Source organism: Phaseolus vulgaris, chromosome 1, assembly GCF_051622355.1.
Source record: "Phaseolus vulgaris cultivar YP4 chromosome 1, ASM5162235v1, whole genome shotgun sequence".
NCBI lineage: Eukaryota > Viridiplantae > Streptophyta > Magnoliopsida > Fabales > Fabaceae > Phaseolus > Phaseolus vulgaris.
This window is the reverse complement of record NC_143498.1, coordinates 53,162,020-53,178,208: the sequence shown is the minus strand read 5'-3', so window position 1 is coordinate 53,178,208 and position 16,189 is coordinate 53,162,020. Positions and strand designations below refer to the sequence as shown.

Sequence of the window (16,189 nt, the reverse complement as noted above, 5' to 3'; positions counted from 1 at the left end):
ATCAAATATAAATATCTATCGTGATTGTTCAAATTGGTAAATAATATTCGTGCTTAATTCAAAATTAAAAGAATTATGTTATTTGCGATCGCGTTTGATTTTTGATTGATTCAGTTGATTTCAAGTTGTGTTACCTTCCTCGAACCCTTAGATAACTGAATTAAACAAATCAGAAATTTCATATATTTCCATGTTGTTTCAAAATCTTGTGACATTTTCTTCATGAAATTTTGCAAAGACACTTACAATATTACTAACCATTTTCTTAGCATGAAGTACTATAATGATGACTTATTTGACAAAGAAACTGGTCAATTACTTTTTGTGTAATTTTTTTTTTATCACTTTTTTTAATCCAAATAATTGAAATATAGAATTATACTTAAAATTAATGAGATTTAATTATATTGGAACGAAGCACTTGAAACACTTAACCTTCTTAAAGAATTCTTAGCTGCTCGATGAGGTATTTTTGTGTATGACAAATAACTAGATGCCTAGTATTTGAAGTTGGGATAACAACTTCAGTCCAAAAGTCCTACAAGTTAGAGTACCCAAACCCCTTATTGCCAACTATGAACAGACAAATGATCCTCGAGAATTGTAGGAAGTGATCCTCTCTCCTTTCTTCACTACCAAATAATAGTATTGTATCATACTATTACTACTATTTCATCACACTCTACTTTGAGTCCCTGTTCGAAAGACAAATGTTAAAGACAAGAGAAAGTGACATAAGAAAAGCCAAGTTACTCTCCTTTTTGTAGGTCTTGAATTGTTCCTCTAAAATCAATCAATTGGGTGGGTTCGTTGTCACTAGTATATGTTTTCACATCTTAAAAAGAAGTTTTCCATGAAAACTAGTCAACCTAACTCGTTTCTATGTCAGTCTTTACTCTGATCACAATAGTCCAAAAGAGATGAAACAATATGCAACTTTGACTTTCACTTCCCTTTGTCTCTCCTTCATACTTACATATAAAACTACTTTAGACCGTTCTTTACAAACTTTAGAAGACAACCACTTCTTTTAAAAACAAATTTTGGCTCAACTCACACTTCTTCATGGAATTAGATTAATCTCATAAGTATAATTGGTGAAACATAAAGCATTGAAAATTACAGGAGAATAGCAGTATTGTATCTAAGAAGAATAGCAGGAGAAGTGGAAAACATTTAAATATGTTTCCATAGCATAAACTACATATATAGTTTAATCAATACGTACATGTTTTCGGCCTCAGACCAAAACGTTGAATAGTGACTGCTTTTGCGCATGTCTTTCTCTTTTCTACTTCTTTATTAGCACAAAAAACTAGGCTAAATCAAACTACACATGTTGTTCAGTGTTCATTAGTCTCATATTTCCTAAATTCAATAAGACAGAAGATGAATTATAAAACATAGTGGTTGATCTGTAATCCCCAAAAGCAAATACAAAAAACAAAGTGGAAAAGGTAAAAGATTTTGGTACTAGATTATTGAGTCATGGCATTATAAATGTACACGGACTGAGATCTTTATGGTTCAGAAGCCCAGAGCTAAGGTTCAGAGGCACATAATCATTGAGTGGCTTCTGATAGTGAAATTCTATGGAAGAGGGCATGTCAGATTTTTGTTTCAGAGGTGAAAATGTTGGTTGTAATAGAGGTAGTGGTAGTGGTACCAAGTGTGGGCGTTGGAATCCCACAACTGAGCAGGCTAAGGTTCTGACTCAACTGTTCAGTTCTGGACTTCGAAACCCAAGCATTGATCAGATTCAAAAGATCTCTAATCAGCTCAGTTTTTATGGTAAGATTGAGAGCAAAAATGTGTTCTATTGGTTTCAGAACCATAAGGCCAGGGAAAGACAAAAGCGTCGCAAGGTTGATAGGGATGTGACTCGTAGTGAAAACTCTATCTCCATTAATTTTTTCACACAAAGTAAGTACCATATCAGATTCATTTTGTATCACCACAATCTTCTTTCAAACACCAAACATATTGGTCTAATATGTTATCTGATATGTTTCTTTTAGCAGATTTTACTCAGCTATATGACGTTTCTGAGACTGAGAAAGTCACTGAGACCCTTCAACTGTTCCCCCTGAACTCTTTTTGTGAATCAGAATCAGAGAATATGAGGGTTCATGCAAGTGACTGCAGGAATAATACAGTGTTTTCTTTCACAGAGGAGGAACAAATGAATCATTCACCATTAGATCTTCGCTTGAGTTTCACGTGAACATGAGAATCTTTTTCGGGTGGTGGTTAGAAAAGAGAAGGGTTTTCTTTGATAAATTCTTGGACATTCTTCTCTGCATGTTCGTCGTGTTAGTTTTTTTTTTTTTTTTTTTTTTTTTCTGAGTATACTCTGTTGGATTGTCGTTAGATATCTTCAATGCTTGTGATTCTAATAACTCTGCATTCTAATAATAATTTTACTATTTAACATCTATTTAATTATATTTATAATTTCTTGATGTTTTTCAAGAAAACCATAATATTCTTAAAAGAGTTAGTTGACGAAAGTCAAAATTGAATGCTAAAAATACTAGGATACACTCTTGTGCCACCATGCTAAAAATACTAGGCTGCTTCTTCCTGCACCTCCATACCTTCTTGTGCCACCCCCATAAATTTTTCTTACTCCAAAAATACCCTTTTCAATATTCCGGATTACATAATCCGGAAGTCTTTTTCTAGATTCAAAATTAGCTTTCGAATTATGTAATCCGGAAGTCTTTTGTGATTAGCTTCCGGATTACATAATCCGGAAGTCTTCTCTATACATAAGATTAGCTTCCGGATTATGTAATCTGGAAGTCTTTTTTTCAGATGTGTTATTAGCTTCTGGATTGCATAATCCGGAAGTCTTTTCTAAATATGAAATTGACTTCCGGATTATGTAATCCGGAATTTATCCGGATTACATAATCCATAAGCTTATTATTTCAAATCTAAGGGGGTGAAAAAAAATGATAAAATAGTATTTTCATATTTAGTATGGGGTGGCACAAGAAGGTATGGAGGTGTAGGAAGAAAGAGTCCACTCTGAAATACTGTACAGCTGTTTATAGTCCTGGGCCTAAACACTAAACATTGATTCTAGCCCATATCTAACATAGGAGGAGGTAAAAGCCAAATTCTTCCTCCACCTCATTAATTGTGATTTGTACCAGATCTTCTTTCAAAAAATTTAAATTACCCTTCTTTATCTTGAACTGAAAATCTGAAAATTCAAAAAATTCAAAAATATATTATGGATTTTTTTTTTAAATAGATTATTATGTTTCAGAAACGAAATTTCATAATAGAATTCGAAAATCAAAATCCTATTAAAAAATAATTTCAAAATACAAAAAATACATTTTGAAAAAAAAAATCAGAAAAAAAATTAAAAACATATTATGGAAAAAGATTTATGAGATTTATAAAAGTGTTCCAAAAAATCCAAATCTAAAAACATGTTTTAGAAAAGGAATTGCAAAAGTATTTTTGATTCGGCCCCACTTTTATGCAAAGGCATTTTTTATCATTTCACATAAAAATCGAATACAGTTTAAAATTGATTGATCAGGTGCGGGAAGTAATTGTCGATGTAAATTCTATTATTCGAATTCATGATCTTATTTTCAATTCCAGAATTTTTTTGAAAACTTACGGAAAAAGATTTCCAAAATTCAGTGTTAAAAAAATCCAAATTCAGAAACGTGTTTCAGAAAGAGAATTATAAAAGTATTTTTTATTTGGACTGTTACTTTTATTTAAGGGTATTTTTTATCATCTTACATAAAAATTGGGTGCAGTTTAAAATTGATCGACGAGGTAAAATCTATTATTCAAATTTATGATCTTATTTAAAAAATAATAATTTATGGTATTATGATTACACAAACCAATATAATAATAAAAAAATAGTTATATATAATTTGCTAATCAATTTGGCTTAGTGTTAAAATTTGCTTGTATTTGTATGAGTGTTTTTTTTTGTATTTTTATGGATTATATACATCAATGTGTGGATTTGTTTTAAAAATATTGCAAAAAGTCATTGGTTTATTCGCAAAATTGGACCGGTTCATATGATATCACACCAAGATGATAGCATGTCCAGTATGAAAAATATCTTTTATTTAGTCACAACTATACCTTCATTAGTTTTCTTTATTATTAGTACAAATTTTAATCAAATAAAAAATAACATTTGAATAAATATAATATAATAAAATGAAATGATATTAGTAATTTTCACCTAGTATGAATTAACTATTTTTTCTGGAAGTTTCGATTTAAGATTGGGCTTGAAGCCCAAAGCAGTTTGAGGACAGAAAAAGTGGGCCGTTGTACAATATCGAGGGATTAAATAAGATGAGAGTCCAATCCAACACAACACGCAAAGAAAAGTTGAAGAAAAGGAAAAGGAAAAGCCGGTTGGTGAGGCGCAGAAGAGAAGAGAGGAGAGGGAGAAGAAAAGAATTGAAGTTGGAAGAAGAAGAAGAGGAAGAAAGAGGGAAATCGGAGTTTCTGAAATTGCAATGGACGTGATAAAGACGCAGCAAATCTCATCTCGACCAATCGAGAAGGTCGTGGTTCACCCGCTAGTGCTTCTTAGCATCGTCGACAACTACAACAGAGTCGCCAAGGACACTCGCAAGCGCGTTGTCGGCGTTTTGCTTGGCTCCTCTTTCAGAGGCACGGTCGACGTTACCAACAGCTACGCCGGTTCGGATCTGTCCTTTTCCTTTTCCTTTTCCATTACCGCATTCCTTTACTCAATTGTTAGAGTTGTTGCAAGGATTTGTGCCCTAATTTTGTCTAGCTAATAGATATTGGTAGTGAGATCGTGTGTTTGTTGATCCTGAAACTTGATTAATAGAAACTCCGACACTAAAACCTCTCTTGCTGTAAATCTCTTGAACATGTAAATTTAATGTATAGCTAGGTTTATTTAGCGTGGTGGCCAAGATAGTAATTACTTTAGAGACCTTAAAAGCATGTTGCTGAGTAAAATGAAGTTGAGAGCAGTGGCATGTCGTTGATCAATTCGTGTAAGTTTTGTGTCTCTGTGTGTCTACTCCGTTGACCATGCGTTGCATTTGCTCCTCCACCTTTGTTTATATGTGTCCAAGCGCTTTACAGATTCATCTATTCTTTCTTCTGCACCATAATTGCCGTTCATATACACTTTCTCTTTCACTCGCCTGCCTTGCTGCTGTCTTAAGCCGTTCTTTGCCTTCTCGCCTGACCCTCTCTTTTGCTGTCTTGCTGATTCCCTGCACATCTTTCTCATCTCTGGATGCTGTTACTGGTTTAGTGTTTTGGTTTGCTTTGTAATCACTGAACATTTCCTTTTTTGGGCTTGGAGATAGTGGTCTGGAACTGGTGGATATTACGCAACTAATTATATTATGAGTCTCTTTGGACGTCATGGTTATTAAATTTCAGTTTGATGTTTGCTTTAATGTTGCTATTTATCTGTTTCTTACCTATTCTATACGTGTGTATGTATTAGTACAATTTTACATTTTGGTAAGATCGTTCTAACCTTGTTAGGATACTATGTTTTACGATTTTGATATTGAGAACATTGCTCACTTTTTAGTTATCTTATTGACAGTGCCGTTTGAAGAAGATGACAAAGATCCCAGCATTTGGTTTCTTGATCACAATTACCATGAATCAATGTTTTCCATGTTTAAAAGAATAAATGGTATGAGTTGGACAATTTCCTTTTCCTTTATTTTATTTCAATTGAATATCTCTAACTAATTGAACATGGATTTTTTGTTTTGGTTTACAGCAAAGGAGCATGTTGTGGGGTGGTATAGCACTGGTCCAAAGCTGCGTGAAAATGACCTTGACATTCATGGCTTATTTAATGAGTATGTTATTGATCCGAATATCTGGGTATAATAATATTTCAAATGCAATGTGTTTTCTTCACTTCATTTGAGCATAAATATTTCGTAGTTTTACAGGAAAAATAAAATAACATAGATACACACACATTGGAAGTTCCTTATCCTCATCAATATGTTTTTAATAAATTTAAACTAAGTGTTACTTTTATGGTCTTTGCTTCATTCTGTCTTTACTCGTGTTCATCTGTAGCTGTGTGTACCCTGTTCAAACTTTTTCCAAATTGACCAAGCTTGTAACGATTGCAGTTATGTTCCAAATCCTGTCTTGGTTATCATTGATGTTGAACCCAAGGAATTGGGAATCCCAACAAAAGCATATTACGCCGTTGAAGAGGTTAAAGAGGTAGAAATTAAGTCCTTTATATCTGTAATAGAAATGTTATATTGTTTTTACTGATATTATTGCATAAGTAATATTGCTGTATATGATGGTGGGAAGGGAGTTTGCTCATTACTAAATTAGTTGTCAAAGAAAGTTACATATAGTTTATTTTGAATGCAGAATGCCACCCAGAAAAGCCAAAAGGTCTTTGTACATGTGCCATCAGAGATTGCAGCTCATGAAGTTGAAGAAATAGGTATTCCATGCCATTGAACATAAAACTGCTGTAATTTTTCTTTTTTTATTCTGTTTATAAACTTTCTAATATGAAAATTCTGAATTTTATTATCCATACAGTAGTGTAACCAATTCCTCTTCTTTTATTTTTTTCTTACCCCTGTGCAGGAGTGGAACATTTGCTTAGAGATGTAAAAGATACAACCATTAGCACCCTTGCGACTGAGGTTTCATTATTCCGTCATGATGTCCTTATTTATTAATTCCTTTCACTTTGTGTTCATTTTTCTTGATTTTTTTTTCACTGCTTATACTTTTGTTGTCCTTTTAAAAGAAAAAAAATTAATGTTTAGTGTTGACAATGTAATTTTTACTCAGGTAAGTGCAAAACTTACAGCCTTGAAAGGTTTGGATGCTAGACTTAAAGAGATAAGGAGTTACCTTGACCTTGTTATTGATGGAAAACTTCCATTAAACCATGAGATCCTGTACCATCTGCAGGTTTGTTTCTCGTATTCTGGCTCAGTTAATGCCTCTGATTATTTGGCTTTGTTATCAATTGGTTAAAGAATCTTGATTAAGTATTGTCTGCTGATCCAAATTTCTTAGTTTAATTTGTAACGTTTTGTAAGAAAACTAACAAAACATGTGATGTGACATTAATGGCTGGAAGGCTTTAATTTAATTACTTGGAATAATAGAAGCATTTTTTTCCTTTTTTCTTACGCTACATTATTCCTTCTCATTTCTATTGCAATTTTCCAGGACGTGTTTAACCTGCTACCGAATCTCAATGTTGCCGATCTTATCAAGGCGTTTGCAGGTTATGATTTGTGACTTGTATTTTTCAATGTCATGTTTTTCTAGAATATCTCTTTTAAATAGTTGATCTGTCTTGTGTAGTGAAAACCAATGATATGATGCTGGTAATATACCTCTCGTCTCTCATTAGAAGTGTAATTGCACTCCACAACTTGATTAACAACAAGGTTAGAAACATTTCCCTAATTTTTGCTGCAAGTATCATTTATGTTTGCTGATTACTTAATATTTTGGTATTAAATTATGAAAATAGCAATTGTGGCAAGGTTGGAGAAAAATTTAGTGCTCCATTTGTACAAGCTAGGCACTTGATGAGCTTAGGTGTGTTCATGCATTACTTTGAACAGGATTCAAGGAAAATGAAATCCAAACCAATTAATTTTTATTGGTTTGAATTTTTCTTTTTAAATTGCATGATCCAGAACCAATAAAAAACTGGTTGGTTTGAATCGATTTAAGTCCACTGATATGTAAATGTACAAAAAATTTATTTTAGGCATAGAATGAATACATTATTTTGTCAAAAAAAAGTTGCATAGTCCTGTCCTTGAAAGCGGTAAATTACATCTTATTGTAAGTGGCTTAAATTAACTAAATAATAGCGAAGTTAAAAAAGAAAAAAAGATTGTGCTATAAAATTCCATGCACAATATTTAATAGCAAAAAACTTACAATACTGATTTTGTTGAGTTTTTGGTAGTTCATAAATCTAATTCTACTAATCACATTGAGTTTGATTCAAATTGAATTTGATTTGATTAGGTTAAAAATCAAAAACCAATTTAATTGGTTCAGTTTGGATTCCTGGATTCAAACTAGTGAATTCCAATTGATTTCTGCTTACACCTACTGGGTACATGGATTATATCTATATCATAAATGATGAGTTAATCTTGTCAGGTGAAAGAGGTTGTTAAATCATCAGCGATTTACTGTGTTTCATGTCTTTATTTTTTGGAATGTGATTTCAGATGCTTAACAAAGAACATGAGCGGGCAGAAGACTCAAAGTCAGTTCCAGTGCCGAGTGCAGCTGCATAAGTTTTGATGGATTGTGATGGTCGGAACTCCTTGGATTGAGATTGTAACACCTTTTTCACTTTTGTCGGGTTAGAAACTTACACCTAACATGGCATAATGATCCTTTTATGCTTGTTCCGGTGCTCCGTGTATTTTACTCTTCATTACGTTGCTCATTTTCTTTGTTCGGTAGCTTTGGTAACGGCTCTTAAAGAATTCGTTATTATAAACAAATTGATTGAAGATATCAGAAATGAATCTTTGCTCTGGTAATTTTTTGCTGATTTTTAATTGACCTGTATCCGCTGAATCCCGTGCATTGTGTTGAGTTGCAACTAGAAAGAAATCATGTAACATACCATATTATAGTTTATGGACTAGGCAATAGATTGAACCATGTTAGCTAAGATTGGGGGTGGTGGGAGTATAACCTGCAAATAAGCAAGTATCTGCTAATTGCAATGGTAAATTACTTAGATCGTAAATTACTTGCAAGTTCTAGATTTTTGATATATTGCCCCAGAAGTGTTAATTTTAGTAACACATCATCTTGAATTTAAATGCAAATCATTTTTGTAAAACAAGAAGTGAAGTTTGTGTCAATTTAAATGCATCATTGATGTCGAGCCGAGGGGGCCCGCATCGATGTTGAGTCAAGCAATCCTGTGCCGATGTCAAGTCGAGCGTGCCCGCATTGATGTCGAGTCGTTCGGGCTCGTGTCGATGTTGAGTCGTGGGTTGATTTTGAGACGTTCGGGCTCGGGTTGATGTAGAGCTGAGCGGGTCTGGGTCGATGTTGAGTCATTCGGGCTTGGGTCGATATTGAGTCGTCCGGGTTGGGGTCGATGTTGAGTTGTGTGTGCTCGGGCCGATGTGAAGCCGAGGGGTCTTGGCTGATTTCGATGCGAGTGAGCCCATATCGATTTCAAGGTGAACGGGCTCGGGCTGATGTTGAGTCGTTCCAGCCCATGTCGATGTCGAGTAGTTTCGGCCCAAGTAGACGTCGAGTCGTTTTGGCCGGGGGTGATGTAGAGTCGTTTGGGTCGGGGTCAATGTTGAGTTGTCCGGGTCCGGGTTGATGTCGACTAGTTCGGGCCCGGACCGATGTCTGGTTGTTCGGTCGAGTCGTCCGGACCCAGGTCGATGTTGAGCGTCTGGGTCTGGTTCGATGTAGAGCCGAGTTGGTCCATGTCCAGGTTGAGTCGGCTTAGGTCCAGTTCAAGCCAAGTTAGTCTGTGTCCATATCAAAATGAATTTAATGTAATTTACAAAGTGGATTCAATATAATTAACAAAGTAGATTTAATGTAAACTTAATCTCACTTTTTAAATGAATTTTTAAAAAAATTAATTATATTTTGATCTATTTAAAGTGGATATATTTATTTGGATTTGGATTGGATCTTTTGGAAAATCCAAGGCCACCCCTACAATTTATGTTTCAACGATTTTTCTAAAAAATCTTTAACATGGTATACGTTTAATCGTACATACTAGACATGGTATACGTTCTTAAAGCATTTTTCCATAAAAAAACCAAATGCTAAGTTACTAACTTCTGCTCAAACAAACGTTTGCCCCGTTTTAAAAACCAATACAACCAAGTAAATGGTTTTAAACTCTTTATGCAAGAAATGAAATCTTTTCACCCTTTTTTATGAGCTTTTGGTTCGTCAATTACTTTTGAAATGCGTTCCTAGTTGTTTTAGGAGAAGACTTCAAAAAACATTTTTACATTTTTATTTCCATAAAATATGGCTTATTGAATCAGAATGTTTTATTAATAAAAGAATATGCAAAATACTTACCATTTTCTATTTATACGCCAATAATCATAGTATTATATGTTTTCTATGTAAAAGTTGTTTAATCCATATATGATTTAATTAATCTCGTAATAAATTTTTTTTGTAATTACCAAGTCAACTTATATCACTTTTGTGAAAAAAATGATTTCTATTATCTAGTTTATTGTAAAAAGAGAAATATGAATTAAATCATTACTAACATTTTGATATGTATTTTTTTTTTTATAAATGTTATTTCCTTCTCATTTCACAAAAACAATGTTGGTTTTGATAAGCTTTCCATTTAAATAACAATACAATATGGTGTATTTCTTGTACATATCAAGACAAACTCAAGATTGGAACTATAAAGTTTCCTTTCATTAAATTGTAGTCATAAATTAACCAAGAAAGAGAAAAGATATTTTGATTTTGTTTTAGACAAAAAAATAAAATGAAAAAAAGGAAATAAAAAAATGAGTTTCCTTGTACTATTTATCTTTACCCCTCATTCTATTTCTCTTATGTTCTTTTTTAAAACAAATTCAACGCTATTTTCCATTCACATCACTTCTGTAATGCCATTTAAACCAATCTACATACATCCTTACTTATGTACTTACATACTTTGTTAATTAAACTTTAATCTTACTTTACATAACATTCTTACTTTTTATTTGTTTTATAAATTTATACTAATACACTACAAAAATTCTCACCATAGAAAACATATGTGAACGTACATCACTGTTTTTTTTTTTCTTAATAAGTAATTTAAGATATTGATTAACATTTATCACATATACATATAAGGATATTGATTTTTAAAAATTAAAATGGCGCATACATTAATTATATTTTAAAACTATTTTAATCATAAATGATTTTATTATAATATATATATATATATATATATATATATAGTTTTAGATTAGTCTCGTGCATAATACATCTCAGTAACCGTTTATTTGGATAAAAATTTCTATAAAAATTTAATAAAAACAAAAAAAGTTAAATTAAAATTTTCATCATTTACATATAACTGAAAATCTTATTTAAAAAAGGTTACCAAGATATTATTTTACAAGATTTTTATAATTTATTTATTTTCATTTATAAAAAACTTATTTTATTTTAGTTTCTTCTGAAAATATTTGGGAAGAAGTTCATCTATTATACTTTTGATCTCTTCACAAATTTTAAAATAACATTTAAATTAAAAAAAAAATATTTCAAAATCTTAACGATTAAAAAGAAACGAGTATTTCATAAATTAATGGTTATTAATTTCTTCTTTCAATAAAATAATTATAATTTATTATATATATATATATATATATATATATATATATATATGAAGAAAATATATGTATTAGAAGCTAATTATGTGGAGAGGTACTCTTAAGGTAGTAATATTTGTAAAAAAATGTATAAAATGTATTTGTATAAAGATGGGACATGTAATACCTCATACTCATAATACAATATTTTTCAATATAATATTTGAATCACATTTTTTTATTAGATAATGTAAATATTTTATTGTTCCCAATATATTTTATAGGTAAAATAATATAAAAAATACTACTTAATAAATAATATAAAAAAAAAACTATTACAGGAGGAAACACATTTATAAAAGCAGAAACATGGCAGTTGCACTATGGAATTTATATGTTACATTATAATCAGTGGAAAATAGTGTGTACTTAATTTTCCGCTTACATTTTTTTCTGTAATTTACATGATTTATAAAAGAATTGGATTAGGAAAAATCATTTACCTTCTTTGTACTTAAAAATTACAACTTTTAAATGTTAAATAAAAAAAATACTTATTAAAGAATAAAAAAAAATAATTAGTATGAGATTAAATTAATAAATTATAGTTTCACCAATATTGAAAGAGTAAATTCACTATATTAGTTCGTGAACACAATGATTAAATAAGTACATTACAATTACGTGATCTGTGAAAACATTATTGCCCCATTACAATGATTAAATAAGAATGCTACTAGACGTATGGGACTGATATGGCGAAATCATGAGTACAACTTTTACTTGTTCATAGGAATGGTACCCCCATTATTGCCCAATGGGAACACACGTAAGTGGAGAGGAGGATATATATGCATACCTATATTATAAATATATGAGAAACTAAAAGTTTTTTTTTTTTTAAGATATAATTAATTGGTGGGGTTCTTCTATAATCATTAAATACAATTAGTTCATTTAATTTTATTGGTATTTGTAGAATAAAATTTAAACTTAGTATACAGAGTATTTAATATTTAATATTATAAGATTATGGGTCGAGTTCGTGATGAAACGATTCTAATGTCGATTTATGTAAATAATGATTATGAACTTATTAATATCATTAGCTTATGTTAGAGACTCTGGGGTTGTGAGGTCATGGGCCAAGCCCAATAATAGGCTGAAAGCATATATGATATTGACATCTGGAATTTAATGTTTAAGTTTATTAGTCTCATTGGCTTACGCCTGAGGCTAGGGGCTATGAGGTCATGCGTCGAGTTCAATCATATGGTGAAATGATTTTAATGTCGATCTCACGATCTCTAAAGTTAATGAAAAATGTTTCATTTATTTCTCATGAAGAGGGGGAGGACGTTAATTATGGAGATTGACTGTATATGCGAGATTGTAATTAATTTGAAAATATAACTTAAAATAAGACCAAATACAAAGAGAAGGAGAGTACTACCTTATATAAGGAAAAAAAGATGATCTCATAAGACACAACATTTTTTAGGTTTAGAAACCACGGTTTTCAGCTTAACTGTATGTTCTAGTAAGAAGACATCTCTCTTAACTAGAACATTTGTAAAACTTTTTCTACCTCCACAACATATATGAAAAAAATTTCTTATTTCACAAGGCAGCACACACACCATCAAACCATTTCTCTTGCAAACCACTAGGTACATTCCAAACACAATTTCCATGATGGTGAGTAATTTTGTTGTCTTGCTTTACTCTTTTAATGTTCTTTCCTCAATGGTAAGTAATTTTTGTTGTCTTACTTTACTATTTTAATGTTCTCTAGGTTTAATTTTTATATTTAATTTAATACTCTTTTATGCATTAAAAATTGTTTGTATAAAACTATGTTAGTGTTGGATAATTCTCCTACTTTTTAAATTTTGTTTTATATTTTAATATTTTCGTAATAACAATTAAAAATGACTTGTTGGTTAAATTTCGTGAGAAGGATAATCATAAACATTTGGAGCATTCAAATCATTTTGGTCAATAATAAAAATTATTTTCATGAATTCAATTATGTTATTAATTAGAATGGATAGAAAGTTTATTAAATTAAAAAATATAGAACTTCAGGAATTAAGTTACCAAAACTGCAATGTACTTATGCTTTTGAACATTTTCTCTTATCATAATCATTTTGTTAGAGACCTTTCATTTAGTTATTTCTAAATTATTGAGTTTTAAATTATATTTATTGCAGGTAAAAGAAGTGTCAAGCTCAAGTTCGATCCACTATCGGAAGTCAGTTGAAAGGTGGAATCAAGCAATACCAACAAACTTATTAGCTTCATTGGCTTATACCTGAGACTAAGAGGCTGTGAGGTTATGAACCGAGCCTCATTATGTGATGAAACGGTTTTAATGTCAATCTATATAAATAATGTTTATGAACTTATGAACCTCGTTGTCTTTTGCATGAGGTTGGGCTATGAAGTCATATCTAAAATTTAATATTTAAGTTTATTAGTCTCATTGACTTACCCATGAGACTAGGGGGTTGTAAGGTTATAAACCGAACTCAAAATGATTTTAATATAAAAGATCTCATCTATGTTTCATAAAAAAAAAAGAACGTTAATTATAAATATTAAATGTATATATAAGATTGTAATTAATTTAAGAATATATTTCAAAATGACAGACTAAATTACAATATTTTTTAAAACTAAAAATCACTGTTTCTTACTTAATTTTTCTAACTCAATTTATGTTTTAATAAGGAGACATCTCCTTTAATTAGAATAATTCTTCATTTAATAAAATTTAATAAAGAAAGATGTTTTAAAAAACTATAAGATTTTCAAGAACTCAAACCAATAATAGTAAATAGCGATAATACATATTACATCCATGCAAAGATGTTGGCGCAAACAACAAGACATAGTTAATTATAGTTAAACATAAACATAATCTACCAATAACAAGATTACGATAAAACTTATTATTTCCTTTCACGTTCAAACACGACTCCCTACGCTCTGCGCAGACACGTAAACCATGAATTCAGGATCGGACTCCAGTTGCGCCATTGTTTCAGCCGCCAAAACCACCTCCACATCCACGCTGCCATCGCCACTACTCCCGGGAAACGCCGACAACTTACCGTCAAACTTGTTTGCTCCGCCGCTCCGCACGGTTACGGGCCGCCCCCATCCAAAATCGTTGTCATACATCGGAAATCTTGGCGAGCTTCCCATCTGCACAGTGGCGCCGTCATGGTTCCCTAACTCGTAGCACTTGGGATCACTCTCCCAATTCTCCACATTGCGCTGCACCGTAGCGCTATCAAACGCCTTCACGCTCCTATTCAGTTGCTCTGCGCACCATGGAAGGTCCTTCGACACCACATCACCCACCTTTGCACACGTCGTAATGCTCTGAAGCGCATTTCCGAAGTAACAGTCCTCCAACTCGGGCTTCATGCGTTTCCGAATATTAACAGCCGTTCGAAACGACGTCATTTTAGACTTCTCCATATTCCTCGCCCTCGTCACCACCTTCCACATCAGTGCGCACAACGATTGGAACGAAGAAATCTCTGTTCTTTCACCCCTTACGCCTTCGCTAGCTGTTTTCAGTTCTGTGTCGCCGTTCAGTTTCGCCGTCAACTCATCCGCCACATCAACGTTCTCCGCCGTAAACATGCTGCTGTTCACCGAGGCTTTCAGCTTCTGAATTGATTCACGGCTGAAACTGAAAATTTTCTCGCGAAACGGCGCGTCAACATTGAAGGTGACCTTGATTTCTACTTAAACAAAGAAAGTTAGTTACTCTGCACTCTGTATATAATTATTAATTTTCTCTATAATTCAAAACATTTCATTCTTGTTTTTATAAATAAATTTTAATTTATTTTACTACTAATACCTTTTACCCTCAAAACTCTTTTCTTATCCAATAATTCAAATTAATAACAACTTACATTTTTTCTTTCTTTTTTAATTAATTAAAAGTCATCTGAGAATAAAATTTCCACAACAACATTCGTCTTATATAAAAATATATTGAAGATTGTGAAAGAAGAAAAAATATAATAATATTTTTTTAATTAAAAGTTATAATCATAAAGCATTTATGTATAGAAATTAAAAAAAAAGTTTTGATTTCAAGTATTGTCACCTTTTGGCAGTCGAAGCACGACGTTCGAGGAGAGGATGGAATCCCGACGAAAATCCGGGAGCCTGGAGGGACAAGCGGTTTCTCCTCGCGAAATGGCGGCGAAAGTGTTAAAGAAGTTCCAGAAGGTGGCACCGTCGGTGACGGCGTGACAGACAGCACAACCGACGAAAACGCCGTCAGCGAGTTCGGTGACCTGAAAGGCCATGATAGGGGAAGAATGAGCAGCGTAGCTAATTTTGTGGTGGAAAGGGAAGAGGTGCTTGACGGTTGGATGAACATCGGACGACGACAGGAGGTCGGCGACGGAGATATGAGTGGCGGTGGCGTGGATGAGATCGACGCCAGCGTCGTTGCATGCGATGTAGACGTAGCCGTCAACATCAGTTTTGAGGCGACCTGCAAAGGGAGGGAAAAGGGAGAGTGTGTGGGATAGTGCTTTGGTGAGATGAGGGATGAGAGGTTGAGACGGTGGAGATGGGGTGGTGAAGAGACACCCCTTTTGGATGTAGTGACATAAGAGCATGTTAAGGTCTGAGATTGAGAGTTTCAGATCTCCCACAGTGGAGTTCTTCAGAGGGACAACTTTGCATTTTGAAATCACTGTGACTGAATCACAAGGAGAAGATGGAGAAGACATTTTTGTATGTAACAAAAACGAATGTGTTCTTCAAACTCTTGTTTCTGTG

General features: G+C 32.6%; 3 protein-coding genes across 4 annotated transcripts; 2 read left to right on the top strand and 1 right to left on the bottom strand.

Annotated features, from left to right (window-relative positions):
* The first annotated feature begins 1,491 nt into the window (after positions 1 to 1,491).
* LOC137816257 (WUSCHEL-related homeobox 5) lies at positions 1,492 to 2,323 on the top strand. Of its 2 annotated transcripts, none has more exons than XM_068619335.2 (2): positions 1,492 to 1,923; positions 2,022 to 2,323. In XM_068619335.2, the coding sequence occupies exons 1-2, from the start codon at positions 1,593 to 1,595 to the stop codon at positions 2,222 to 2,224; spliced, it is 534 nt and encodes a 177-aa protein (XP_068475436.1). In that variant the 5' UTR covers positions 1,492 to 1,592; the 3' UTR covers positions 2,225 to 2,323. The 2 variants fall into 2 exon arrangements, with proteins under 2 accessions (XP_068475436.1, XP_068475435.1); XM_068619334.2 differs by having other exon boundaries at positions 2,019 to 2,323.
* A 2,181-nt stretch (positions 2,324 to 4,504) lies between these two features.
* LOC137815059 (26S proteasome non-ATPase regulatory subunit 7 homolog A) lies at positions 4,505 to 8,576 on the top strand. The gene is made up of 10 exons (XM_068618089.2): positions 4,505 to 4,704; positions 5,600 to 5,692; positions 5,783 to 5,864; positions 6,150 to 6,246; positions 6,406 to 6,481; positions 6,631 to 6,689; positions 6,841 to 6,963; positions 7,228 to 7,285; positions 7,366 to 7,451; positions 8,256 to 8,576. The coding sequence occupies exons 1-10, from the start codon at positions 4,518 to 4,520 to the stop codon at positions 8,322 to 8,324; spliced, it is 930 nt and encodes a 309-aa protein (XP_068474190.1). The 5' UTR covers positions 4,505 to 4,517; the 3' UTR covers positions 8,325 to 8,576.
* Positions 8,577 to 14,163: 5,587 nt separating this feature from the next.
* Positions 14,164 to 16,189, bottom strand: LOC137816256 (putative acetyltransferase At3g50280). Its single transcript, XM_068619333.2, has 2 exons — positions 15,504 to 16,189; positions 14,164 to 15,129 (listed from the first exon to the last, which is right to left on the bottom strand). The coding sequence occupies exons 1-2, from the start codon at positions 16,138 to 16,140 to the stop codon at positions 14,342 to 14,344; spliced, it is 1,425 nt and encodes a 474-aa protein (XP_068475434.2). The 5' UTR covers positions 16,141 to 16,189; the 3' UTR covers positions 14,164 to 14,341.

What these genes read in the sequence shown, in the direction of transcription:
- LOC137816256 (XM_068619333.2), bottom strand. Translation starts at nt 16,140, where the DNA reads ATGTCTTCTCCATCTTCTCCTTGTGATTCAGTCACAGTGATTTCAAAA. An exon ending in CGTGCTTCGACTGCCAAAAG is followed by an intron (nt 15,130 to 15,503) that starts GTGACAATACTT and finishes TTGTTTAAGTAG; the next exon opens with AAATCAAGGTCACCTTCAAT.
- LOC137815059 (XM_068618089.2), top strand. Translation starts at nt 4,518, where the DNA reads ATGGACGTGATAAAGACGCAGCAAATCTCATCTCGACCAATCGAGAAG. An exon ending in TTAGCACCCTTGCGACTGAG is followed by an intron (nt 6,690 to 6,840) that starts GTTTCATTATTC and finishes ATTTTTACTCAG; the next exon opens with GTAAGTGCAAAACTTACAGC. An exon ending in AGATCCTGTACCATCTGCAG is followed by an intron (nt 6,964 to 7,227) that starts GTTTGTTTCTCG and finishes GCAATTTTCCAG; the next exon opens with GACGTGTTTAACCTGCTACC.
- LOC137816257 (XM_068619334.2), top strand. Translation starts at nt 1,593, where the DNA reads ATGGAAGAGGGCATGTCAGATTTTTGTTTCAGAGGTGAAAATGTTGGT. An exon ending in CATTAATTTTTTCACACAAA is followed by an intron (nt 1,924 to 2,018) that starts GTAAGTACCATA and finishes TGTTTCTTTTAG; the next exon opens with CAGATTTTACTCAGCTATAT.